Source organism: Manihot esculenta, chromosome 1, assembly GCF_001659605.2.
Source record: "Manihot esculenta cultivar AM560-2 chromosome 1, M.esculenta_v8, whole genome shotgun sequence".
Classification (NCBI taxonomy): Eukaryota; Viridiplantae; Streptophyta; class Magnoliopsida; order Malpighiales; family Euphorbiaceae; genus Manihot; species Manihot esculenta.
In genome coordinates, this window is record NC_035161.2 from 40,632,794 (window position 1) to 40,658,892 (window position 26,099).

A 26,099-nucleotide genomic window follows, 5' to 3' on the forward strand; every position below is an offset into this window, starting at 1 on the left:
AAAACAAAGGAAAAATAAATTAAAAAATATAAGAAGGAGCACTGTCTCTTGATTTGGCAAGAAAGGTGTTTGTTTTTTTATCTCACGATAAAAAAATGTTACTTTTTACATAGAAATTATAAATGTTTTATTATCCATTTTAAAATATATAAAACAAATTATAAATTCATACTAACTTTATTATCTCTTTACTTTTAAGCCTTTTTAAATAAGCATTTTATTTTATTTATAGTAATTTTTGTAACCATTTATCGAATATATATATATTTCCTTTCCCTTCTGAACGTAGTGTTGAATGTTGATAGTAAAATAATTTGAATAAATTATTTAAATATTAAAAATTTAAATGAAATTTACTAAAATCAAGTTTGAAGAATAAAAATTCGATAAAAAGTTTTTAGATATATTTTTTGTTAAAAAAAAAAACTTCTCTGTCAAAAAGCTTCATCGGTCTCTCTCGCCAGAAACATTTTGACGTTGATGAGCTGACTCTGTAATGTCGACTTTCATTTTTCCTCGCTCACCAGTTAATAAAAGCTCTTCTTTTTGATACAATTAAATTTTATACAACACGAACTCGATCAGATTCCACTCTTTCTCTCTCTCTCTCTCTCTGTTTTTCCTTTCCTTTTTTTTGAAAATTCCGACCTTATATCACGCGTAGAACACCCTTTAGTTCGAAAATTTTCCATATACGCTCTTTCTCTTCTTTTAAGAATGAAGTATACAGAATTCTGAATACCCATCAGAGGATAGGCCGTAAATTTGAAATTACCTCTGTCTGGGGGAACTATATGAATGGAATTGGATAGCATCGAAATCGTGCCATCCTCAGATTTGACAGACGAGGATGAGATCCATCACCACCATGTTCAATTCCCTTCAGTTCCTAAGCCTCAAAGTAATAACAACATCATCACCAATAGTAATAGTGTTTCCTCAGCGATTCAATCCATCAGTGTCCATGAGCTACTCGAATGCCCCGTTTGCACCAATTCTATGTACCCTCCAATTCATCAGGTTTGTATTTCGTCGCAATCTGGTTGTTGGGTTCCTAATGTTTCTCGATCTGGTTGTTGATTTTGTTCCTTCGTTTATGGATGATGGTTCGTAGTTTTTTTAGTGCCTTGAATTGTAGTCAGGAACTTTCATTTGTTGTTCAAATGGTTGATTTGTTCGAATTGAAAGGGTATCTACGATTATAAGATCTTTGAATTGTGGAATCAGAGAATTTGATGGTATTGGGTATCATTATTGCGCCTTACTTGGACTTGTATGTTAAGACTGAAGGAATTCTTAGTGCAAAAATATTCGACGTTGTTCTTTGCCTTACCTTTTTACAACATGCGAGATGCTTTCTAGTTGTCAGTCGTAGACAATTATTTCATACTTGACTACTTCATGATGAAAATTAATACAAACCTTCTTGAAGTGAACTCAGGAGTAGAACGTAAAGCGCTCTCTGTTTGTCAATCCCAAGTTGTGTTTAGAAAATTGCATAGTGTATTCCTTCCGAGTTGCCCCTTCTACACATCCATCCAAAAGGAAAATTTGGTTGAGATTCATACTTGTTAGCTCTCTTCTTCCGTAGTTGTTCATTGCTTTTTTTTTTTTTAATTGTGATGGCAAGTGGGTAGAGTTCATGGCCTGTTTGCATCAATTACTGGAAATTCTAGTATAAATCCTAGGGATGCTAAGTGGGAGAATTTGGTAGACTGCTTATTTTTGTTGTTTAACTTGAGCTTTACAATAGCAAATCTTTCCCTCTGCAAAATCCTGAAGAACTAATTAGAGATGGATTCATCACATATTTCTGTGCGGCTATGACCATATATAAAAGTGAGATAATGCTGGATCTTATTTGAAATATTAGGAGAATTGGTAAAAATTGGAAGGAGGTTCTGAGTTTAGACATGAAATATGAGCACACGAAGGAGTATGGGCTCTTGGTGGCATCTGGATTTTGGGATGAGACATCTCAGATACCCTGGACTCTCAATTATTACATGATAAGGGGCCATTTTTTATGACTATCACTGTTGAATGAGACTCACCATTATAATTATTTTTCTCTCTTGAAATTCTGTTATGCTAGGGTGGAGATTTTTGCTAATATGATCAGAAAATTGTTTCTCTCTGCAGTGCCACAATGGGCATACTCTTTGTTCAACTTGTAAAACAAGGGTGCATAACCGATGCCCCACTTGTAGACAAGAACTTGGTGACATTAGATGCCTTGCATTGGAGAAAGTAGCGGAATCACTTGAACTGCCTTGCAAATACATGTCACTTGGATGCCCAGAGATTTTTCCTTACTACAGTAAACTCAAACATGAAGCTCTATGTAACTTCAGGCCGTACAACTGTCCATATGCTGGTTCTGAATGTGCTGTTGTTGGGGATATTCCATTCCTTGTTGCTCATCTGAGGGATGATCACAAAGTAGACATGCATTCTGGATGCACTTTCAACCATCGCTATGTCAAGTCTAATCCCCGGGAAGTGGAAAATGCAACATGGATGTTAACTGTAAGTATTTGTCTTATTCAAGTGCTTATTATGGGAAAAATGCTTGCCCAATTAACTGTACAAACTAATCAATTATTATGGCCACAAATGATCTTTTCATGCCTCCTTCAGTTGGCTCAGTCATGGTAACGGTAAGCCATGAACATGCTTAATCTTAATCTAATAAACTTCAGTTAACGTGTGCCATTTATTGGAGGGACTTCTAAATTCCTAATCTTCTGCATGAATTAGACTATAAATATTGCGGTGCTTATGTGCATGCTATGGACTGTAGTAGCTTTGGTGACTAAACTATACTAACAGAAATGAAGCCCAAGAGTTTAGCTGAAGGGATAGTTTAAATCTTTATTTAGTATGTTATGTCTGCTGTGATGATTGACGCATCCAAATAGACTATGTTATCAGTGAACTGATAAAATGAATTTGCAAACAGGAATTATTTATCTTTGTCAATTGGCATGATTCATAGAGTAGCCACTACAAGCATTGCTTATCTTATTTTCAGGAACCAATCTCTGAATCTCACCTATAGGTGCAATTTCTTAACGAGTACCGATTATCTTTTCTGATAAACTTGTGTAGGTTTTCCATTGTTTTGGCCAGTATTTTTGTCTGCATTTTGAAGCTTTCCAGCTTGGAATGGCACCTGTGTATATGGCATTCCTTCGTTTTATGGGAGATGAGACAGAAGCCCGTAACTACAGCTACAGCCTGGAGGTTGGGGGAAATGGCCGGAAACTCATTTGGGAAGGTACCCCACGAAGTGTTAGAGATAGCCACAGGAAGGTTAGGGATAGCCATGATGGCCTCATCATACAGAGGAATATGGCTCTTTTCTTCTCTGGAGGGGATAGGAAAGAGTTAAAGCTGAGAGTGACCGGGCGAATATGGAAAGAACAGCAGAACCCAGATGGTGGGGCATGCATACCAAATATCTGCAGTTAGGGTGGTTGGTGAGTGCTGTGTCTCCCGTGCTTGCTTTTGTAATATTGAAGTGTTCAGATATCTTGAAATGCATGTGTGGATAGTGGAAGCCTGAGCTATATGAATTGTGAATAAGCTATCTGAAGGCTGTGGTGTGAATTTTTCCAATTTACCACCTGCGTGAAGTGTATGGTGTGATTGCTATTGTATTCTTCAACTTCAATGTTACTGCTATCAATGGCCGGATCAGTTGTTTTTTTTTTTTGTCCATAGCACCAACTTTGAAAGCAGGATATCAACATTTTCAAGTCAGTTGTCTAATAAGGCCATGTGTATGGTGATAACCGAGTCTTCACACAGGATTTGCTCATATAAGCACACTGAACTGATATTCTTAGGGCCTAGACATTAATTAACCGTCTAAATTCTATGCTTATTATGTTTAAAATTAAAAAGAATATTTCACGAATAATTATAGCTTACGAAATTTTTATATATGACAACTTTATTTTTTACTAAAGTAGATATCACTTTAATAATAATTATTGCTAAATGGTATATATAGAATAAAGTTATAATAATTTTAAATTAATTTTTTAAGTTATAAAAAAGTAATTAAATTTTAAATTTATCAATATTATCTCTTAAATAATAATTTATAGTTTATAATTTTTATTAAATTTTAAAATCTATAACTTTATTTTTTAAAAAATGAAACTTAATTTTGTCAATATTTTTAATAAATCAATAAAATCCAACGAAAAAATAAAACACGAATAAAATAAATAAAAAATCATCATAGAAAATACTTTCAAAATTTTTTTTTATCAAATTTAGAAAAGGCCGGTTATTTATATTCACATCGGTGGCCTTGGCTCCTCGCTAACCCAACGATGCCAAGGGTTTTAGCGACGGCCGGTATCTGAGAAATCCACAAAACCTCTCTTATCAGAGTATCGAAGTCCGGCTTTTACCTTCTCTTTGACCTTTCATCCTGAGTAATGGAGCTTCTCAATCCTTCTGTTTCAAACAGACATCTGTTTACTCCACGCTCTTCCTTCTTCACTCGCAAATTTTCCTTCAAAACTTGCAAAACTAAAATCCCTTCCAAATCCCATAAAAACCTTTCTGTTCCATTCCATTTATCCTTCTTTACCACCAGAATTGTGCTTGTTTCGGCCCATTTTGGACGACCTACGAATCGCAGGAACTCCCTGAGGAAAAAGCACGTTGATGATCAACAGGTGCGTCAAAAGAATCCTATTTCTCTAAATCCAAGTTCTGATTTTCAAAACCCGAATATCCATTTTGATAATATTGGTAATTCTCAAGAGACTTTGGATTATGATAGTCTAGAAGGGATTGATTCTAGTTATGGAGTTGGTTTAGTTGAACCTGGATGGGAAAAAACATGGAAAACAAAACCGAAGGAACTGGGTGAGTCAGTTTTGTCGACTAAGCTGGAAGACTGGGTGCATCAGTATAATAAAGATACTGCATATTGGGGTCTTGGGTCTTCTCCTATTTTTACCCTTTTTCATGATTTAAAAGGCAATGTCAAGCGGGTTATAGTCGATGAAGATGAGATCTTAAAGAGAAGCCAAGTTAAGAAGCGAGAATTGGGAGATATAACAAAACTTAATTCTAAAATTTCGTATGCAAAGGATTTGGCTAGACGAATGGAGGAAGGGGGAAATGTTATTCCTAGAAATAGTTCAGTGGCAAAATTTGTTGTTTCCAGGGAAGAGTCTGGTTTTGTAAACTCAATTCGTGATGCTGTTTTCCAACCCCAGTTTGTCCCAGTCCTTTCGGGACTTGGGAAATTGACATTTTGTGGTTTTGTTGCAATTTGGGCGCTGAAGAAGTTGTTCACCTCTGGAAATAAGAAGGAGCAGTTAACAGAAGTGGAGAAGGAAATGATGAGGAGAAAGATAAAATCTAGACAGGAGAAAGAAATGCTGGAGAAAGGTAGAGTTGAAGTTGTTCAAGAACCTTCTGAACTACCAATGTTGTCAACTGAAAAGCCTAAACTGGACAAGCAAGAACTAATGAGAAATATACTTGATGCAAAGGCTTCAAAGGATAATTTGGTGTTAGTAGATTCTTCTGGTTGCCATACTACCAGTAGCATGGATTTTGATAAAAAAATTCAAGAAATTGGAGCAATGGCAAGGGAAGCTCGGGAGATTCAGAGTGGAGGACAACCAATGGTTAATAAGAATAGAGAAGAAAAACAGTCTGTTAAAGATGAATCATCTGGTGGGACAGAGTTGTTTGAAAAGCACACAGAAGAAGTGAGTTCTATAAGTAACACTCAAAATGGAGAGTCTGGTCAAAGGAAGGATATAGATGAAATCACAGGGGAGATATCTTTAGAAGGATCAGAGGGTGATGATACCAGACATCTAAATAAGGTATCCTCAGAAAAGAATGGGGTCATGCATTCTTCCTGCGCTTCAAGTGTAGAAGTTTCGAAAGACAGGCAAACAATGGCAAGAGGAGAAGTTACACATTCCTCTGATACTCCTGATGGTGAATGGTGCTTGCCAAAGGACAAATCTTTTACAATGAAACCAAGGATTATAATGTCAGTCAAAGAAGCAAGAGAATTCCTTGCTAAGAGTGGTAGCAAACGTGGCCAGGAACCCAACGTTAACAAAACGCAAGAGAAAACTATTATGTTAAGTCCGTCTAGTGATAAAGTATCTTGTAGTAAAACAAGCCAAAGAGTGGAAACAAGTACACCAATTTTTGGACCTGTCAATTTGGGCGGGGTGTTAGATCCTTCTACTGCCACAAATTTTCTCAAAGATTCAATTTTGGAGGGGAATGAAATGGTTTCAGTCCAAAGAGATGATTCAAATGATTCTAAGGAAGAACATGGATTGCATAATCTTCAAAATTCCCAAACACTCTTAAATGGTGACATTAATGACAGCAAAGAGGGAATACAACCTGTACAGAAAGAAAACTGGATGGAGAAAAATTTTATTGAAGTTGAACCCATAATTGAGAAGATTGGTGATGGATTTAGGGATAACTACAAGATTGCAAAAGAAAAAGTAAATCAACATTCAGCTATTGATCTGTCAAATCTTAACTATGATGAAGAGGATAGTGAACTTGAATGGATGAAAGATGATGACCTTAGGGAAATAGTTTTTCAAGTCCGAGAAAATGAGTTGGCAGGGAGGGACCCTTTTCATTTGATGGATGCCGAAGATAAACTTAAATTCTTCAAAGGTCTCGAGGAGAAGGTTGAGAAAGAGAATGAAAAATTGTTTCAAGTTCATGAATATCTCCATTCAAATATTGAAAATCTTGATTATGGGGCAGGTAATTGCTTGCTTATTAACCATAGCATTAACTATTTTTCCTTGTCCTTTATTCTTAAAAAAAAGAAAAAAACAGTTGTGTAATGGCATGGCTATTGTATGTCATTGAATCTGATACCCTTTCTTTAATGTTTTATTCTTAAGATTACAATTTTTTTGTTATAGTAGTTCCAAATGGCTGAAAAGTCATCAAACCAATTGGTCAATTGTAAATTTACATATTACTGAATGCATTTTGATCCTTTTTTAATCAAATTAATTCTGTTATTTGTCTTCTGCTCATCCTGTAGATGGTATCAGCATATATGACCCTCCAGAAAAATTTATACCACGATGGAAGGGGGCTCCATTAGAAAAAAATCCCGAGTTTTTCAACAACTTCCTAGAACAACGGAAAGCCATTTTTGCTGGAAATGCTAGCACTTCGTACCTTGTGAAGGAGGATGAACCAAACTTGCTTCAGATATCAACGGAATCTCTAGTAGATGAGAAGACTTCAATTTCTGTATCAGACAATGCTCTCGAGAAGACTTTACATAGTAGGAACTCTAAAGATTCCAAGACAGTTATAGAAGGTAGTGATGGTTCTGTTAGACCTGGAAAAAAATCAGGTAAAGAATATTGGCAACACACAAAGAAATGGTCCCGTGGGTTTTGGAAATCTTACAATTCAGAGACAGACCCAGAAATGAAATCTATCATGAAGGATATAGGAAAAGATTTGGATAGATGGATCACTGAAGAAGAGATTCAGGAGGCAGCTGATCTGATGAAGAAACTTCCTGAGAGAAATAAGAAGTTCATGGAAAAGAAAATCAACAAGTTAAAAAGAGAAATGGAATTGTTTGGACCGCAAGCTGTAGTGAGCAAATACAGTGAGTATGCAGAAGAGAAGGAAGAAGATTACTTGTGGTGGTTAGATCTTCGGCACGTACTGGTATGTAGATATCATTTTGCCATGCATGTTGCTGATAAGGCATTGCATTCGTCCAAATCTTCTAAATTAATAAAATCCTATGGATAGCATTGCATGTTGTTTTGCTCAGATACTGTCATTAGTATTTCACTCTTTTAGGTTTATGACGTTAGGTTCATTTGATATCATGATATAGCTTTTCTGTAGTGCATAACAATTGAACAGATTCTGTTGGTATTTCTAGTGCATTGAATTGTACACAACTCAGAATGGGGAACAGAAGATTGGATTCTATTCATTGGAGATGGCTGCAGATCTTGAATTGGAACCAAAACCATGCCATGTGATTGCTTTTGAAGATGCTGGTGATTGCAAAAACCTATGTTGTATTATTCAAACTCACATGGATATGCTTGGAAATGGCCATGCCTTTGTCGTTCCAAGGCCTCCTAAGGTACAAAATGACCTCCAGTTAATTATAGCTTTGACATTTCGGAAGATCATCTAGTTAAAGAGAATCTTCCATCATGCTAACACGAGCATCGTTCTTTTGATTAAAAGAGAACCTTATTGTTAGCTGCATCTAGAAACTACTTTTAACAAACTGGATTAACCATGCTACCATTTAGTAGATTTTCAAGAATATGTTCTTAATTATTTTTCTGTTTTGTGCTCATTTGGGAGACTAGAATAGTATCTTGCTTTTAGATTTGATAAATAAAAAGGCATGGGTAAGAGAACTCTATAGTGGAACCTACCTTGTATTACTCATTATTATTTTTCCCATTACTTTCCAGCGGAACATAAACAATCCTCTTGATGAACATATTCCCTTTTAGCAAGTGTGTTGGAATAATTGTATGCAGAAGGCTAGTTGTCTTTTTCTCCTTGATTCCCATTATAGAGGAGATGAGCATTAATATTTCGACTTTCATTTTTTTTTTCTTGTTTACCCCTTTGATGTGGGGAGTATTATGGTCTATTCTAATTGTTGATCTTTGAAGGATGCCTTTCGAGAAGCCAAAGCAAACGGTTTTGGTGTTACTGTTATTAGGAAAAGAGAGCTAAAGCTGAATGTAGACCAAACCCTGGAAGAAGTGGAGGAACAAATAACAGAGATAGGAAGCAAGATGTACCATGACAAGCTCATGCGGGAACGATCCGTTGATACAAGTGCACTGATGAAGGGTGTTTTTGGTGTAGACGGCCAAAGTGCTGACGCTAAAAGGTAATTTTAATTTTGTTATGGTTTTCCTAGCAGATGTAACCTAGCAATTGAGAGGAGATGAGGAGGATAGGAAAGAGGTGTGGGTGGGCAAGAACATTGTGATTTGCAAAATAAGCACCTCATGTACTTTCTGATTGTTTTATCATCAGAAAAAAGTCAAAGCGGAAGCTGAAGAAGCCTAGCAAGAAACGAAGATGACTTGTGGCTAATGAATGAAGCTTCGGTGAGGGTTGATGACCGTGTTAAAAAATTGATGAATGAAAGCTGTTTTACGAGGTCTGTATCTGGGTTCGTTGTCTTGTTTCTAGTCAGGCAGCGCAGGAGCACAAGGAACACCTTTTTGTTCAATGCTGAATGCTTTACCTGTAACATATGTCAAGTTAATCTGCTGGCAGCCCTATTTGAAAAGGTCCTTGCGTCATGCAGCGATGTCAAGTTGGCAATTCTACTAGTTAATCCACGAGCGTAAGGCTTCAATTCTGGAAGTGAGAATCAATTGTACCGTGGGAGGGGCTGCTCTGCGTCCATCAGCAATTTCCGGCGCATTGGTCTTCCAAGTCTAAAGCGATTGGAGCAGGTATCTGTATTCTTTGGGATCGACAGAATAGGATTTGGCCCTGTAAAATTCAAAGCCCGCTGCTGGTGAGGATAAACCCTTCACCTTTCATTTTTTTTCTTTTTTAATTTGTTTTTTAATAAAAAAAGGTTCAAATAAACTTTCGAACTTTTTATTAAAATTTCAGCAAGTCTAATTTAGCTCTTTAGTCAAGTAAAACCCTCAATTGTATGTTCATATCTAATTTAATAACTACTGTTAAATATAAAATATTTTTTTCATAATTTTGTCTAATAAATCATATTTTGAATTGAAACAGAAATTAAAATAAAAAATTAAGAGTAAAAATAAATACTCTTTAATATTTAAAATTATAATATTTTATTAAGTCGTTTTTATTTCAACTTAAAAAAAGGTCGAGTCAAATAATTCAATAAAGTTAAATGTAAGTATTTTGACTTTTTGTTTTTTTTCTCTCATTTTACATACCCAGCATGCTATGCAGGATTTAGTATCTGAAGTAGGAATCTCGTATATCCATCATCTGATCTGGTTTACATGATAGATATATATCATTTCCATGTCCTTCTCATTGATAAAAGCATAAAAAGAAAATTCCAACAAGTTATCAAGAAATGAGAACCTTCATCGAATAGAAGACAATGAACCTTCGTCTTCTAGGAGGACGATGTGAGAGATATAGATGCAACTGAAAGAAATGCACTTTAGAAGCCAACCGCATTCACGATGAAAAAACAACCAGGTTTTTATTCCAAGTTCAATCAGTTGAAAAAGGAAATCCTTACGAATACTCATGAAAGAATAGCAAATCACTATCAGAGAAAAAATATTTGGACAATTAAGCATCCCTGCAAACAAATGCTTATGTACTTAAGATATGTGCATATACACATTTATAACCATGTTATGTTATCCACAAAATTTAGCACTCCATCAAGGTAGAGATCCGGCAATCTCATCAAGGCGACGATCCATGATGTGTGATACAGCTTCAAGGAATGCAACTTCGCTGGTTCCAGGAAGAACAGAATCCCGTGCTTCTTGGACAATCTCCTCAATAATAGATGCCTTCTTCAAGGTCTCTCTGCACATTATGCCACCAATATCAAAGGGTGTGAGTCCCATCTCGACTCCCTTCTTCAGAAGCATTGTGGAGATGCGAAGTATGCGTGCACATTCTACTGGCATGTCCCATCCATGAAACTTCAGAAGAGAAATATCCTCCTCAGCGTCCAATGATTTTATATAGTTAATAGTGCTGGAGTCAAAAGGACGACGAGCTTGAGGCCAATAGAGCCATTCAAATGTGCAATCCTCAAACTGCAGTGTAAGAATCAATGATTAAGCCAACAAATTGACCAACATATAACATCCATAATAGCAGTAATAGAGAGTCCAAACCTAACTGCTGCATACAATGTTTTACAATCAATCTTAACTAAACCAAACAAACCATGTAAAAGATATAGAAGCATGTAAAGTCAACAACACAAGGAGAGACGATAAGTTTGAAGTTTCCTGAAACTAAAAGCATGTTAAGCATACAATACTTACACTTTCAGGGAAGCAATATCCATGATCTATTGGAATAAGCACAGTCTGTCCATCTTCGGAATCTCTGCTCAATAATATATTCCCAGCATGCCTATCTGCATTTGCCATTCTTATATCCAACACAGAGATCTTATGAACTTCCTTCACCGGAAAAGCCCCAGGACCCATATCTTCACAACTTCCATTGTTGTCCATGAACATCTGCAAGGAGCCAACCTTGACAACCACATCATCTGGATGGTTAAACCCCTTATGAAAGCACTTGACCATAACTGTAGGTGGAACCCCAGCAAAGCCCTTCTCATCACCAAACAAGGATCGGCGCCCACTCTCTGGATGATCCAAAATATAAGCTGCAACTTCCCTGAAAGCTCCTTCTCCAACTCTTGTACCTTTCTTTAACCCTTCACCATCAGAAGACAATGGCAGCCCTCGGGGGTTGTTCACACCCATTGGTTCCTCATCAATAGGCTTGAAAACAGAAACAAACTTCTGTCCACAAGAATCCTGCATGAAATAAGCCCCCCCAGTACCCTCCATAGATCTGATTGGACTATTTCCACACTCTAATCCATCAAAGGTAGCATTTATCATATTCCAAATCACAGAGGGAAATTCAATTTTGGGGTTAACAACAATCGGTTTCAAGAGAAAATCTCTTTCAGGAGGCTTTCTTAATATGGTAACTTCATAACTTCTCCTGTCATTTGCTTCACCAACATCACATTGTTTTCTAGGATTCCCTTCATCATTCAACTGCGGTGCCACAATAGACAATTCTAAATTTTTCTCCACAGGCCTTGTCCGAACCTTTGCAGATTTCCTCACCAAAAAATGAATCACAGTATCATTGCTATGTTTACAGATATCATGAATAAGACTCTGATCATCAAGCGGCTCACCATCACAAACAACCTCTTGCTTGTCAAGGTCATCAAACTCCCTCTCCTTCTTTGCAACCTGTTGTTTCACATAACCAACATCTCTACCTCGCTCCACACAAAAGGTATATTCTTTTCCGCTAGTAGTTTTAACCTTTATAACTTGAAGATCGGAAAGCCTGAGAACCAAATGCAGAACATTCCCATCAGTGACTCCATAGTCACGGATAAGGGAATTGCTCCTTGATAATTCTCGGCCCCCACAGACCAGCTTTTGGTTCTTCACAACAAATCCTTTACAGGATTGAATTCGTAGCTTCACAGATTCAATGGAATCAGACTCTAAAACACGCATTGGCATCATAGACCCCCCAACAGAAAGATATATCAAGATGTACTCATCGGAGCAGGGGAATGGTTGGGCCTTGGCACAATCAGAAGAAAGTACGGAACTATTGTGAATTGGAGTGAGAGCCACACCAGCGGAAGACATTTTCCCCGTTTATTGTTTCTACGCTTATATTGCAACAATCAATTTGGATTTTAAGGGAGTTCAAATTAAAAGCTCACCAGAAATTTGACATTTTTTTTTTCGGGTACTGTTAATGATCATCTAATTACAACATCATCTGATAAAGAAAACTACAAGACGAATGTTGCAATTTCTGTACAGTAAACCCAGAAACAAAATGTGGAAACCAGATCCGAAACATATCGCAAACAAAGAAAAGATAAAATTGGGAGTCAACGGCTAGGAGTTCAACAAATGTACAAAGATTAGGGTTTCAGGACAAGGAGGGATTAAACAAAAGGATAGACAATATAAGAGCAGTGAAAGAGAAAGAAAGAAAGGATCCTTACCAAGCCGGAAGAACCGAAGAGAAAGGGAAGAGGAACTGGAGGTTAAATTGGGCTGATTTTTACTAAAATAATCTGAAGCGTAGAAGATTTCTGTGCTTGTGAACGGTGAAGAAGCAATGAAGAAGAAAACAAGGACGCGTGGAGCCGCCTCCATTTATACGTAGCGCGTTCAAAGTACGACTTTTGACAATTATTTTGTTTATTTAATTATTTTGGGGTTTTTGGTCAAATAAATGCTAACGCTTATTGGTGTTTTTTCTGAAATGCACGTAATATTACTAACTCTTATTGGTAGAGAAATTTATAAAATTATTTATTTTTTTTTCATTTAAAGAAAAGTGGAATTATGAGCTCTAAGCTTATTCAATAAATTTTATATTATCTTTATAAAAAATATTTTTTCATACATATTACTTTATTTCTAAATTATTTTTAAAATTAATAAATTTTACATCTCAAAACATATTAAACAAAATATATTAAAAATTTAATAAATAAAATAAATAAATCACCATATCAAAATACTTAGAATATAGGATAGATAAAAAATAATATTTTTTTAGATAAAAAGAGTATATTTTATTGTTATTAAATACTAAATTAATTAGTTATAAAAATAAATAATATCTCAAATTAATTTAGTTTTAATTTTAGTGGATTAGTTAACCTATTAATAGTTTTTTTTTCTAAGATCCCTATTTCTGATTTCATAATATAAAAAATTTATAATTTTAATTTAATCATTCAAAATAAATAAAATGATAATTTATTTATTATTATGACTGGAGCGGCAACTGGCGAGTGTGGGGATCTTGACGAGGAAGTGGGACTGGAGACGCATGTTATAACGGAAACTTCTCTATAATTAACGTCATCTCTTTCAAAAAAAGAAAAAAAAAAAAAAACATAAAAAACGTCATCTCCTACGATTTCAATTTTGGGCGTTTTCGTCTTGGGTCGAGTTGGAACGGAAAAATATCGCTCGTTACTTAATAAAGAATTAATAAATTACAGAATAATTATTAATTATAAGAAAATGGCTTTTTTAATGCACAAATACCAGATGCTTTTTTAAAAATTAACTTACAATATAAAATACAAGCAAATTGAATATACAACATTGTACATTTTTTATATATTATTATTATTATTATTAACAACTGTAATTTTAAATTTTAAGACAAAAAGAACGGTAAATATAAAAAAGCTAATTTTTCTTTAAAATTATAAAAAATATATATCTAAAAATTTAAGTCAGTAATTCAATTTTATATTTTCAATTGAAACTCTAATTTCACTTAATTAATAAATATTTATATAAAATTTTTAAAGTAAAATTTAATTTTAAATTAAAAAATTTACATATATAAAATTTTATAAGTTAAATTAATTTATGCATATTAAATACTGAATATGAATTTTTAAAATTTTTTAATATGAATTTTCTAAATTATTATTTATCATCCGTTAAAAAATACTTTTAAATTTAATATTTTGATTTATATTTAAATATAACAGTAAACTATTAAATTTATTTTTTTACTTAATTTTTTTAAATTAAATAGTTCATAAAATCTATCAAACAATCTAACTATTATTTTTAAAATTATTTTCTACAAATTTAAGATTTATTTTTTAAATTTAAATAGTCTAATATATAATTTTAATCACGTAAATAAAAATAAATAAAAATAATTTTACTTTTTAACAATAAAAAAGTAGTGTATATAAATAAATTAGGTTAAATATATATCTATACTAAATTTTTAGTAAATGAAAAAAATATTATCATCTAATTTTATTAATTTATAAAAATTTAAAATACAATAAAAAAACAGCATAATTAATAAGATATATAATTAATTTAATATTTTTTAATAATAATTAATTTATATTTAATTATTATAAATTTTTATAATTTTAAATGTTCAATGAGTTAATTTTAATTATTATGCGATATATATATTAAGTTAATAAATTAAATAATTAGTTAATAACTTAGTTTATAAATATTTTGAAAATAAAAAAAATAAAGCAGAATATGTGTGAAGTTAAAATCTTAAAAATTAAACGTACCGTAAATTTTTTAAATCGAAAAAAAAAAACATAGATTAAATGACTCATTTAAAATATTATTAGTATTGAAACTTATTTATAAGAGAATTATTATTGAATTTTTAAATTTTAATAACTTTCATATTTATAAAAATCACTTAATTAAGACGTGTCATATATTTTATAAAATGAAATCGTTTAATTAAACTAACCGTTAGTTTACTTTTAATTTAAAAAAAAATAATAATATAAATATTTAAATATATAAAAACTAAATAATATTATATAAAGTAAATAATATAAATATTCATGTTAATAAATTTATAAAAATTAAAAAATTTTATTTTATAAAATATAAAAATATTTTAATTGAATAATTTTCAAATAAAATAAATTAATAATTTTTTTTAAAATTTTAGAAACTGAATAATAATTTTTTTCATTTATTTAAAATTAATAAAAATTATATAAATACCTCTATAAAAATTTCAAAAGTTGGCCATACTTAGATCCGTCACTTGAGGGTATTAAATAATTTCACAAGAGACAATAACATGTAAAGCTTTGTAAAACCAATTATTTATTTATGCTTTTTTGTCACTTCATTATTGGGTGTTATTTGTTTTATATTAATTTATATATTTATAAATAAATCACCTAGATGTATACAACGGCTCTCATTTTAATTCAAATCATTAAAGCTCATATTCAAAAATAATTTTTTGGATTTATTAATTAGTTGAGTATTTATACACTTAAGCATGTAAGAATTTTACACTGCAGAAATTTTAAAAATGGTTTTGTTACAACACCCCAAATTAAAGGATGATGCTTGAAATTTACCTCATTTAACTGGAAATCCAATCAAACAACCACAAAATCCATCCGACATAGAAAATGCAGACAGAAGAGACGCTTCCATTTCTGTTTCTCAAAATCTTGATTTCCTCCAGTTATTGGATAAAGTAAAATACATCAACTCTGAAGGCCAAACAGGGATTATCTACGGCAGAAAAATCACTGCCATGGACGCAAATCTGAACCAAAATTGCCCACAGAAGAAGACTTAGGTTACAACTAAGTAACCCTGACAACAATAACAAGCAACCAAAATTCCAAGCACAGCTCCAGCAAAGACTTGTGATGGGGTATGTCCCAGAAGTTCTTTGAGCTTCCTCTCACTGATAGGATGCCCTTGAAACAGGTCCTCAACAATCATATTAAGAACCTATATCATCAACACAGGAAAGGTGCATGTTAGTTCCTGAAAATGCCAATGAATGAAACTGAACATTGCAATCTACCATTAGGCAGGGAAAAGAAAGTAGCTAATTTCATATCCTCCAAAGGATTGAAGGAGATACTATTAATTAGTTAAACTGTCTAGAACACATCCTACGCTATAAATAAGCATCAACCATCGAATATGTAGGTTTACAAGGCAGAGATATCAAATAAATTGACTGGAACTTCAGCAGTGGATTCAACATGCATTAAACCAGAAGTTCTGAGGTTCAAGTCATAAATTGCATGTTTGCCGGATGGCAGTTTAGGGTACATCATATCTTACACGTGCTATTATTTGCAAGGTATACAATAACCCAATGTAGTGCTCCTCCATTCACAAATAAGTGAGCTTTCCATGAAAAAAGAGGTGAATACAACAAATTTATTAGTGAGAGTGCAACTGCACCAGGTGGGTGCACTAAGCAAGGTTAATAGTTATGACCATTGAATTCCACCAAAATCCAATGGGCTCAATATTATCAGAGTTGATTCCACAATGCTAACTATGAGAACTTGTGATCACCATACCCAAGTCAATTTAACCTGTTCAGTTGGTAGGTACCATGTTCATTTCAGAGATCCCAACTCTGTTACCAAAAATGCCTGCATGACACCTTTTTACTCTTCACTTAGCACTAAGCTACCTGTGCTTGACAAGGTTTCTTTGTGAGAACATGACAATGTCAAACTTTAAATTAGTAGCCAAATCTATGAAAAGCTTGGGAAAAAGGCGACCTAGATGCCTACCCATTAAGATACTCATATCATAGTCCAAGTAAACATAAATTGCCCCCGTAATCCTTATTTGATAGACCGGCATTCTCATATAGGCACAATAATGTGAATAAAGACCATCAGTGCCATTGCAGTTTGCAAACAGATGAGCTAATCATCAGAATTCAAGGCTTGATGCTATCTAGGATTTACTTATCATGAAACAAGGGCAGCATATCACACCAAGCAGTAAGCACAAGTTTAGAAACTCAAGAATCTATTCAACTAACTGAAAATTTCAAGATTAAATTGATAAATGAAATTTTACTAACAACTAAATTATTCCAACCAAAGACCAGAAAATAAAGACTATATTACGTTCAGTCTCTTGCTTATAACCAAATAATGCCTATCCCTTTTCGACAAGAGGTTGCTCAAATATCAAAATTTGAGGCCTTTGCACAAAAATGCTTATCAGGAGTATCCACTAGTAAATGGTAAAACGCAAATGACCTTCTGAATTCCCTGTACTTTTTATCTGTCTCCACCACTACCAAAAAAAAAAAGGCTATATCCCCAGATGAACTCCCTAATCTGATTGGTTATTATTTGATCCAGGAAGACGATACACAGAAAATATATATGGCCAAACTTGGGACATAGATTCAGAGTTCAGAACAAGCGTTCATTCCGATTTAACAATACCACCAGCGATGAAATCAACAACATGAAAAGACATGGGAAAATAACAAAATACTCCAGCTCTCGGGTTGGGCAACGAGAAAAACAATAAGAGCAATGCAACAGTGGAAACCCATATCTTATACTTCACATATGCATCACCAGTAGCAATCTTCCCTCAAACAAGAATGATTATTTTTCTAACAAAAAATAACTTGAACAAGACCAGAAGCAAAAGTAGTGATAAAGGGAATAAATCTTTTTTTTTTTTTTTAAAAAAAAGATCACTCATTACCTCGGCTTGCATTCCAGCATGACGTCTAACACCGATTGCATCGTACATAACTATAAGGCTAAACCCCAAACAAACTGGAAATAAAGAATCAGCCACCCCATGACATAGCGCCACTGATGTTGTCAAAGCAGTGCACAAGGCAGAGTGTGAAGATGGCATCCCTCCGGATGCAAATAGTATTCTTAAATCCCATTTCCTCTCCACAAAGAAATTCAATATTACCTTTATCGATTGGGCCAAAAACCACGCAAGCAACCCCGATATAAAAGTTGGGTTTGCTGCCAATGTCGCCACAAAGGGACTAAATCGGACCTTAGCGTTCGATGTAACGCTCAATAAAGCCACTCCAAAAGCTCCGTTTTGCAAGTAATTGCCACTGTAGCCGTTCATTGCTTTCTCCGATTCCTCACTATAAGCTTGTAGGCGAGAAACCCATTTCCTAGTTTGAGAAGAAGCTACCCCCTTGACGCGTTGCAAGATTGGGACAAAAACCCATAAAGGGTTAAAAGAAGACACGTTATTATTACAGTCTGATTTGGGATTTAGCCGATTTGAAGGACTTGTACAGGACAAACAAATAGGAGAAGTTCTAAATTTGGAAAGATGAGTCAACTTGAAGAATGACAAGTGTTTAGGATAGAAAGGTTTAGTGGTGGGATTAAAAAAGAAAGAGTTAAAAGTGGGTTGAAGTGTTAGAAAGTCCATGAGAGAACACTTCTAAGCTTGAGCTGAGTTTCAGTCAGCATTTCAGGGAAGAACTCTAACGAAGGAACGAGAGGCTCTACGAGAGTTGGAAGAAACAGCAAACTAGATCATCAGACAAGGATTGGCTACAGTGGATGGGAACTAGTGGTGGAGAAAAGAGACCTTCGTTTATCTTATTATAACGGAGATGCCATTTTCAAAATCACATAGGAATATGCTCTGGTTCATTTGCTTGGTGCTTAAAACAGGGTTTGGACACGAACGCAAAGCCCAAGAGGAAGAAGAGGATAAAGGAAACAGTAGTTGTCTTGCACCTGGGTATTTTATAATGGGGTTGCCAATCTTTTGCTTTGCTTTTTGCATTTTGGCCCAATTAAAAGATGAAGGGTAATATAGTAAAACAGGTAAATACGTTAGAAAGTTTCCACCGCCTCTTTCCCTCGCTCGACCCTCCTTCATGAGGCGGCACAACGAGGCTAGGGTTATATATATAACATAAATGAATGGTTAAGATTAGATTTAATTGACGGTTGAGATTTTTTAATTAAAATCTTTTAAAAAAACATTGTACGGAGGAATTGAATACATGACCTATACGTGTCTAAAAATAAGTTCAAAATTATAAAAAAAATTTAGCATGTAAATTAAACTCCATTAAAAATGTAGAGGAATGACATATTGCATATTCAAACTGGTCCAAAAATAAAAAAGTTTATATTCCAGTTCAAAGCCCAAATATAACTCCATTCATTTTAAGATTAAGATTGTTCTGGAACAATCCATCACTTTGATTTTCACAGTTTCATCCAGCATCTCGGACAATTTAAACAAACTACCAGCTACAATACACTTCAAAAATAGAACCAGAATTACCGAAAAAAAAAAAAATACCATATCGATTTAGTTTTGAGTAGCTATGAAGGTGCAGTAAGAAGGCAATTTCGCATTTTTGCACTGATTATATCCACTAATTCCAGTATTCACGATAACAATCCACCGAACATAAGATTTGAGATACGAAAATAAGATTATACAATAAAAAACATTTAGTCATACACATTTTAATACAATCAAAATTAAATTCCAACCAAATACCTTACTAAAAATCACCAAGATCAAAACTCTAAACTATATATAAACTACAATAGAAAACTCATCGAGATCAAACGAATTTCTATATCATGACCAGAGACATAATTCCTTTTCTTTTAAAAATCAAACTAAACAATTTAGAGTAATTAGTTGGACCAATTATTTCCATTTAAATCTCTAAACATCTGAGTCTTATTTACCTAAGTATCATTAAAGTTAATTAACTTAGTACACACTGTGCTGTTAATCAACCTTATAAAAGCAATGTTTTTATAAGCGTTTGAGTTATTTTATAAGTCAATCAAATTTACTTATTAATAGATCATAATCCTGTTTAATTAAACTAAAAAAATATTTCCATATTAAATCAAAAGTCAAGTATTCATATTTTTTATTTATCTAGTTATTTTTAAATTATTTTTTTACTAAATAAGATGGTATATTCCAATGAAATCAATATTGTCTGTATTTGATAACTATAACACTTTTTTTAATCTAATAAACATAACACTTAATTACTTATCTTTTGATAAACTAAGTTATCTTTTAAATATCTTTAATCAAACACTTAAACTAAGTAAAGGTTACTTTCAAATAATTTTATCTGAAAATTATTTAATTTGATTTATAATTAATTGATAACGAAGTAAATATTTCTTAGGAGCCAATAGTATTAAAGAATCGCACCTTAAATTATTCAGATCCAACTTTTCGCTTCTCTTCTCTTTTAGAACTTAAAATTCAACTTTTCGCTTCTTTTCTCTTTTAGAACTTAAAACTTATGAAATAATCTATTTGCGCAAAATATTTTGAAAAATACAACATATCTCCATAGTTTATCCATCATTACTCCTTACCCACAGGACAAGCTCTTAAAAGACATGTTTGTAAATGATTAACATTATATTGTGATTTAGCTTATTTGAAATTAGAATTTTAGAATTTTTTTTAAATTTAAATTATAATTAATTAATGATATTCTCTTGCTTTTTATGCAATATATCAACCAAGTTGTAGGTGTTTTTTTTTTGGGTAATGTAAATTATGAAATAAAATTAAGAAAGTTAGAATGTCAATTTATTGAGGGTAAGGAGTTAATTATAATGTGAAGGTGATGGAGTTGTGTAAATTTCATCTTCCATGAAAGAAATGTCTTATCGTCCCTTGTGTTACAAGCTAATTAAAAGGTTTTTATAGATTTGCCTCCTCCATAAATAGTAATTTAACGATTATTTTACATAAAACAACTATATGAGATGCTAATTCAATTAAAATGTAATAAAAAATTTATAATTTAAAATAAAAAAATTAATATGAAAATATAGACATCACTGAATTTTATGAAATTCACTATTGCTAATTTGTAATTTTATTATAAATTTATCATTTCATATAAATTTATATATCACTATTGCTAACTTTTTTTGAAGAAGTAAAATACCATATGATTGAATGATGGCTAATTCATCATTATTGGAAGGTAGCTGCTGCACTTTTCGTTAACTTATAGCGCAAAACAAATCTGCCAAACACTAAGGCTTATCAATGGCATGGGCCATCCATAGCCAGGGCTACCAGGGAATCCAGCTTAGTCAAAATACAAGCAGAATTCAATTTTAAATTTTAGCTTTTGAAAAAAAAAAATAGATATTATTTTCTGAATATAATTAAAATTCACCCCAGTATTATTCAACAGCTGAGCCTTGTCGTTCATATTTTGGGATGAATAATTTACACACAAATGGATTTTTCACCAGATTATGCTGCTATTCTTGGATTCAAATTCTCTAGTTGCCAAATATATGTTTAATTATCAGAGTGCAGATTTGCAAATGTAGATTCGTATATTTATATGTAAAGGGTAAAACTATATATACTCGAGGGAAGACTATCTGGTTGCCGCCGCCGCCGCCGCCGCCACCCTGACCTTTGGATTGTAGGCGCATGCAAATTCTCCTGCTTCCCGGGAGGAGAATCTATTTGATATATTCTGAAAAAATAATAAGAATATTGAGACACTTGAAAGAATGTTGTTGTTGTTGGGTAGTGAGTTTGCAATAACAGGCGAGATTGATCATTACTTGCCATCACCAACCACCTTCTTCACCAGCAATATCTATAATTTACATATCCTTCAGATTCAAGCAACTGACACCTTTCAACCACCAAAACCTCTTCAATCTCTTCTTCACCTTCACTTTCACAAATCACATTACCTTTCTTCAGCTTGTTTCTGTGTGGTTTCATTTGATTATCCCATTTCCAAATTCAAGGTTTTGATTATCCTCTCCTCTGCTTCTTGGCATTATTCTTGAATGGCAAACTCATTAAGATTTCGAGCTTTCAGGCCTGTGATTGTTTTTTCATTCTGTTTCTTGGTTATTTTCTTGAGACCCAATGTTTCCTCGGCCACACGCGATAAGTATAGGGGTCCAGGGCCACATGATGATTATGTTCATGTTACAGCATTAGATGGTGAGAGCGGTGGAGCTACTCTAGGAGTTGACGGTAGATCGGAGCTTTGCAATATAGATATGAGTAGTTTTCTTCCTCCTCCCTACAACAATATATCAGGCATGGTCTGCTCACCAGTCTGGAATAATTTTATTTTGAGGGTAAGCCAAATTAAATTTATATCTCTTTAGATTTTGTTTATGATTGAAACCCTGAAGAATTATGCATATATATTGCTTTGCTTAAGACTTGATCCTCTGCCTTTCAAATCTTAAAAGGAGACAAGATAGGCAGCAGCATATGTTTACCCATTTATTGATATAATTCCAACGAATGTATTTTGTAGTATCACAAGAGAGAAGAGAACTTGGTGACCTTTATATTATCTGCTGTATACACCACTGGATGGGTAGGAATGGGGTTTTCTAAAGATGGAATGATGACTGGGTCCAGTGCTATGGTGGGATGGTTTAACAAGGAAGGTCATGCAAGAATCAAACAATACTATTTGCAAGGTTCTCGGCCATCACAGGTCATAGCAGATGCAGGTGAATTGGATCTCACAAAAGTTCCACCTGCCGTTGTGCTTTATGGACCCATGATTTACTTGGCATTTCAAGCCAAGTTTGAAAAACCTCTCACTCGCCAACCCATCATACTGGCTTTTGGAACAAAATATCCAAGGCATCACCACCTCTCCATTCATGATGATAAGACCACCGTTCTCTTCGACTTCTCCGCAGGTTTGTTAGGTCATTTTCGCTTTCAGCTTACCATTTCTAGCTTTCTTCATATTATTTTCATTCTTCCGCAGGTTCTGCTTCTTCTGGGTATGCAAATCCTGGGCAGATGAAGAAAAATCATGGAATATTGGGCATCTTTGCGTGGGGCCTGCTCCTTCCCGTTGGAGCAATTGTTGCAAGATACATGAAGCATAAAGATCCACTATGGTACTATATACACGCAGGTATTCAATTTGTGGGATTTATCTTCGGCCTAGCTACTGTGGTCCTTGGACAACAACTCTATTCTAAAATTAATGCCAGTATACCGGCTCACAGATCCATAGGAATCTTTGTTCTTACCCTTAGTATTCTTCAGGTACGTTCCTGAATCCTGTCCTGATTATATCTGGACTTAGATTGGTGTTTTCAATGAGATGCATTCTAATTGATTATTTAAATTGGCATGTCTAAACTTGGGTTTCAGATATTGGCATTCTTTCTACGGCCCAAGAAGGATGCCAAGATCCGTAAGTACTGGAATTGGTATCACGGCTGGTTTGGTAGGATCGCGCTCTTCTTCGGAGCTCTAAATGTGGTGTTGGGAATCCACGCAGGATCTGCAGGGATGGCATGGAAGATATGCTATGGGTTTCTAATTAGTACAATATTAGTCACAGTGGTTATCCTAGAAACATTGTCTTGGATGTGGAAATCAGAAACAACTCCACCTGCTTCCTTCCAAATGAATCCAATTTCATAAACAATTTTCAGGTAATATTGTATGAGTCCGTGATTCTTGATTATGTGTTCCTCATTTATGTCCCGATCAGAAAACTGGATTCTAGATCAAATTTCTGAAACAGGGTGACCACGGTTGTTGCAGAATTTTGACCTGAAAGAAACTGTAAGAATTGTTCAACAGTTGACCATTTATTTGTTTCTGAGAAGGACAAAATGCCATGCCAAACTGCACTCATTCAATTTTAGACGTGGCCTGCACTCATGTAAACTTTTAGAAGCTGTTCGTTATGTAGGCGATTTCAGTGTGAATACTAGGGATATTACTGAAAGCCGGATACAATTATTTGTAAGGCTGGAGCAAGCAAGTTTCAGCCTTTTTTTGGTGGAAAGTCAACACAAACTAAACAGTGAGATTCTCCTTTCCACATTGTGGGCTTGTATTGCTTCGAGTTTGCAGATGAAGGTATAGTCGAACATACACAAAGTTTCTCCTTCCCCCTCTCCACCTTTTCTTTAGGGAAGACATGGTTGTCATGTAGGCTATATTGACTATATTGAATATGTTTCCCGTTCAAGTCATTCTATTGCGAGACATGCCACAACCAAACGGTGATAATGATGACAAGAGACATGTATCAAACAAGATGAAGTTATCTACCCATTTAGGCACCATGAAGTATCAAACAACAGAGTTATCTATGGTCTAAGGGCTGAACAAATTTTAAAACTTAATATTCTTTTTATCTTCAAAATGTGGTTGCATTATCACATAAAAAAATGAATAAACAAATAAAAGGGAAAATAACCACAAGTCAGCTAGAACTGAAGGGAACAATTCCATTCCTTTAGAATTCAATCAAATTAATATCAAAATCACTTGTATTGGAACCAAGAAACTCAACTGTCATTAGACACTGGCGCTCCTTGGAAGTTCTTTGAAGTTCGTTCTGTCATTAGATAGATATCAAAATTTTGTGTCGTCTGCCAAAATTGCACCTCAACCAATGTTACCCAAAGGTCCCACCAGTAAACAACCAACTACGAAACCTGAATAACAAGCAAAAAAATGATCAAGACCTTAAATGTAGCTCTTCAGCCTCATCTAGTTACATCCCTTCTTTTGTGTACCAACTGGGAAGCAACTCACAGGCTAACTTAGTTTTCTATATACATAGACATCTCCCAACAGTTCACCATGGCAATCAATTGAACTATGCTATAGGCAAACAACCAAAAGAGTAGTTCTTTCTTTAATTTATGCAACACGTAGACTGTATCATCTTCCGTAATTGATAAATCATCATCGAGGGTAGAGAAAAATAATAATAAATTTTGCATTAGTAACAGCAATAGCCGGTGTGTGTGTGTGTGTGCGTTTTAGGCAACCGTCAAAGTTTCCATATATAATTACAGCCTCCCTAAGAGTGTATTCACATATTAATGTAGCTGACAAACATAACAAACAGAAATATATAAAAAGAAGAAAAACTGATAGAGAATGTGGATTGGTCATGGATCAGCATACAAGGTTTGGATCAACGGAGGAAGCATGGTGGCAGCAGATGGATGCTTAAGTAAATGTTGGGAGAAGTCTAGGTCAGCATTCAATACTAGAACGCGACCACGCCTTTTATTTCAACCCATCGTCAATGCTCATGCTATGACATATTTTGATGTGGGAGAGATAGCGATAGTCACAATGCAATTACTCAAACCAAGGACAAGGGCCCTCTCCCTTCTAAGACCTTCACATCCATTACTACCACCATTAATCTTCACTGCTCAGACCTTTTACTTTTAGCCATCATTTCCATTTCAATCGACATATTATCAATTTTTCTCGTAAACGAAAACTTGAACAAGGGATTCAAACAAAACAATTTAACAGGAAATTACCCCATTTTTAATCGGAGAAGGCGAAGCAACCTGAACCGCTTCTATTCAAAGAGGGAACTCCTAAAGCATATGGAATCCGGTCCTCTGGCGATTCGATTAGAGGTAGTGACTGAAGATCTCTGCAGCACCGGTGGCCGGCGGGATTACAGTGGAGGCTGTTTATCCCCTGCTGCTCTTTGCAGTTAGGTTTCAGGCAGAAATTAGAATTCTTCCCATGGAAATTGCTATTAAAATTAGACGAAATGTTGCGTGAGGTTTAGTGACATGTCCTATGAAACAGCACGAGAGAACAGGTAATTTATTTTATAAAATCAATAATAAATAATTATATTTAATGAATTTATTGTTGTATTCATTATAAAACTCAATAAGATAAATGCTCCTCGAGCCAAAAGAAAAAATAAAAAAAGATGAGATAAATGCTCGATGGATTAAATTAAAGTATGAAATATATTTTCTTTCTGAAATATATAGGTCAATTAGATAAATTTTGATTTTATTTTGGTATTTAAAAATTTATTAGAAGGGGAAAGGAATTTTATATAATGGCCATCTTAATATTATATTTATATAATAATTTTAAACACTACACAAAAATATATTATATACTACATTAAAAGAGGGAGCAATTTATTATATTTAGATATAG

The 26,099-nt window shown here is 34.0% G+C and overlaps 5 protein-coding genes and 1 long non-coding RNA gene across 7 annotated transcripts; 3 read left to right on the top strand and 3 right to left on the bottom strand.

Moving 5' to 3' along the window:
* The first annotated feature begins 423 nt into the window (after window positions 1-423).
* Window positions 424-3,712, top strand: LOC110614553 (E3 ubiquitin-protein ligase SINAT3). The gene is made up of 3 exons (XM_021756115.2): window positions 424-1,020; window positions 2,143-2,529; window positions 3,112-3,712. Exons 1-3 carry the CDS (start codon window positions 799-801, stop codon window positions 3,472-3,474), a joined length of 972 nt encoding a protein of 323 aa, XP_021611807.2. The 5' UTR covers window positions 424-798; the 3' UTR covers window positions 3,475-3,712.
* A 594-nt stretch (window positions 3,713-4,306) lies between these two features.
* LOC110614562 lies at window positions 4,307-9,669 on the top strand. Its single transcript, XM_021756126.2, has 5 exons — window positions 4,307-6,789; window positions 7,079-7,725; window positions 7,949-8,158; window positions 8,709-8,932; window positions 9,082-9,669. The coding sequence occupies exons 1-5, from the start codon at window positions 4,455-4,457 to the stop codon at window positions 9,128-9,130; spliced, it is 3,465 nt and encodes a 1,154-aa protein (XP_021611818.1). The 5' UTR covers window positions 4,307-4,454; the 3' UTR covers window positions 9,131-9,669.
* A 567-nt stretch (window positions 9,670-10,236) lies between these two features.
* LOC110614571 (phosphatidylinositol 4-kinase gamma 4) lies at window positions 10,237-13,005 on the bottom strand. The gene is made up of 2 exons (XM_021756137.2): window positions 11,064-13,005; window positions 10,237-10,829 (listed from the first exon to the last, which is right to left on the bottom strand). Exons 1-2 carry the CDS (start codon window positions 12,435-12,437, stop codon window positions 10,443-10,445), a joined length of 1,761 nt encoding a protein of 586 aa, XP_021611829.1. The 5' UTR covers window positions 12,438-13,005; the 3' UTR covers window positions 10,237-10,442.
* Window positions 13,006-15,751: 2,746 nt separating this feature from the next.
* Window positions 15,752-18,842, bottom strand: LOC110618632. The gene is made up of 2 exons (XM_021761809.2): window positions 17,838-18,842; window positions 15,752-16,088 (listed from the first exon to the last, which is right to left on the bottom strand). The coding sequence occupies exons 1-2, from the start codon at window positions 18,540-18,542 to the stop codon at window positions 15,927-15,929; spliced, it is 867 nt and encodes a 288-aa protein (XP_021617501.1). The 5' UTR covers window positions 18,543-18,842; the 3' UTR covers window positions 15,752-15,926.
* Window positions 18,843-21,756: 2,914 nt separating this feature from the next.
* On the top strand, window positions 21,757-24,132 carry LOC110621602 (cytochrome b561 and DOMON domain-containing protein At3g61750). Of its 2 annotated transcripts, none has more exons than XM_021765883.2 (5): window positions 21,757-22,249; window positions 22,435-22,831; window positions 22,903-23,189; window positions 23,298-23,584; window positions 23,677-24,132. In XM_021765883.2, the coding sequence occupies exons 1-4, from the start codon at window positions 21,950-21,952 to the stop codon at window positions 23,571-23,573; spliced, it is 1,260 nt and encodes a 419-aa protein (XP_021621575.1). In that variant the 5' UTR covers window positions 21,757-21,949; the 3' UTR covers window positions 23,574-23,584; window positions 23,677-24,132. The 2 variants fall into 2 exon arrangements, with proteins under 2 accessions (XP_021621575.1, XP_021621569.1); XM_021765877.2 differs by having other exon boundaries at window positions 21,760-22,249; window positions 23,697-24,132.
* Window positions 24,133-24,278: 146 nt separating this feature from the next.
* Window positions 24,279-25,758, bottom strand: LOC110621624. Its single transcript, XR_002488987.2, has 2 exons — window positions 25,451-25,758; window positions 24,279-24,601 (listed from the first exon to the last, which is right to left on the bottom strand). It is a non-coding gene; the product is annotated as an uncharacterized LOC110621624 (long non-coding RNA).
* Between the last annotated feature and the right edge of the window lie 341 nt (window positions 25,759-26,099).

Bases quoted from the DNA above. Each gene is read 5' to 3' on its own strand.
- LOC110614562 (XM_021756126.2), top strand. From the start codon at position 4,455: ATGGAGCTTCTCAATCCTTCTGTTTCAAACAGACATCTGTTTACTCCA. The intron at 6,790-7,078 runs GTAATTGCTTGC...CTCATCCTGTAG, and splicing joins AAATCTTGATTATGGGGCAG to ATGGTATCAGCATATATGAC. The intron at 8,933-9,081 runs GTAATTTTAATT...TTTTATCATCAG, and splicing joins CAAAGTGCTGACGCTAAAAG to AAAAAAGTCAAAGCGGAAGC.
- LOC110614571 (XM_021756137.2), bottom strand. From the start codon at position 12,437: ATGTCTTCCGCTGGTGTGGCTCTCACTCCAATTCACAATAGTTCCGTA. The intron at 10,830-11,063 runs GTAAGTATTGTA...CTTACACTGCAG, and splicing joins GATATTGCTTCCCTGAAAGT to TTTGAGGATTGCACATTTGA.
- LOC110621602 (XM_021765883.2), top strand. From the start codon at position 21,950: ATGGCAAACTCATTAAGATTTCGAGCTTTCAGGCCTGTGATTGTTTTT. The intron at 22,250-22,434 runs GTAAGCCAAATT...TGTATTTTGTAG, and splicing joins GGAATAATTTTATTTTGAGG to TATCACAAGAGAGAAGAGAA. The intron at 22,832-22,902 runs GTTTGTTAGGTC...ATTCTTCCGCAG, and splicing joins TCTCTTCGACTTCTCCGCAG to GTTCTGCTTCTTCTGGGTAT.
- LOC110618632 (XM_021761809.2), bottom strand. From the start codon at position 18,542: ATGGACTTTCTAACACTTCAACCCACTTTTAACTCTTTCTTTTTTAAT. The intron at 16,089-17,837 runs GTAATGAGTGAT...TTGATGATATAG, and splicing joins ATGCTGGAATGCAAGCCGAG to GTTCTTAATATGATTGTTGA.
- LOC110614553 (XM_021756115.2), top strand. From the start codon at position 799: ATGGAATTGGATAGCATCGAAATCGTGCCATCCTCAGATTTGACAGAC. The intron at 1,021-2,142 runs GTTTGTATTTCG...TTCTCTCTGCAG, and splicing joins TGTACCCTCCAATTCATCAG to TGCCACAATGGGCATACTCT. The intron at 2,530-3,111 runs GTAAGTATTTGT...AAACTTGTGTAG, and splicing joins ATGCAACATGGATGTTAACT to GTTTTCCATTGTTTTGGCCA.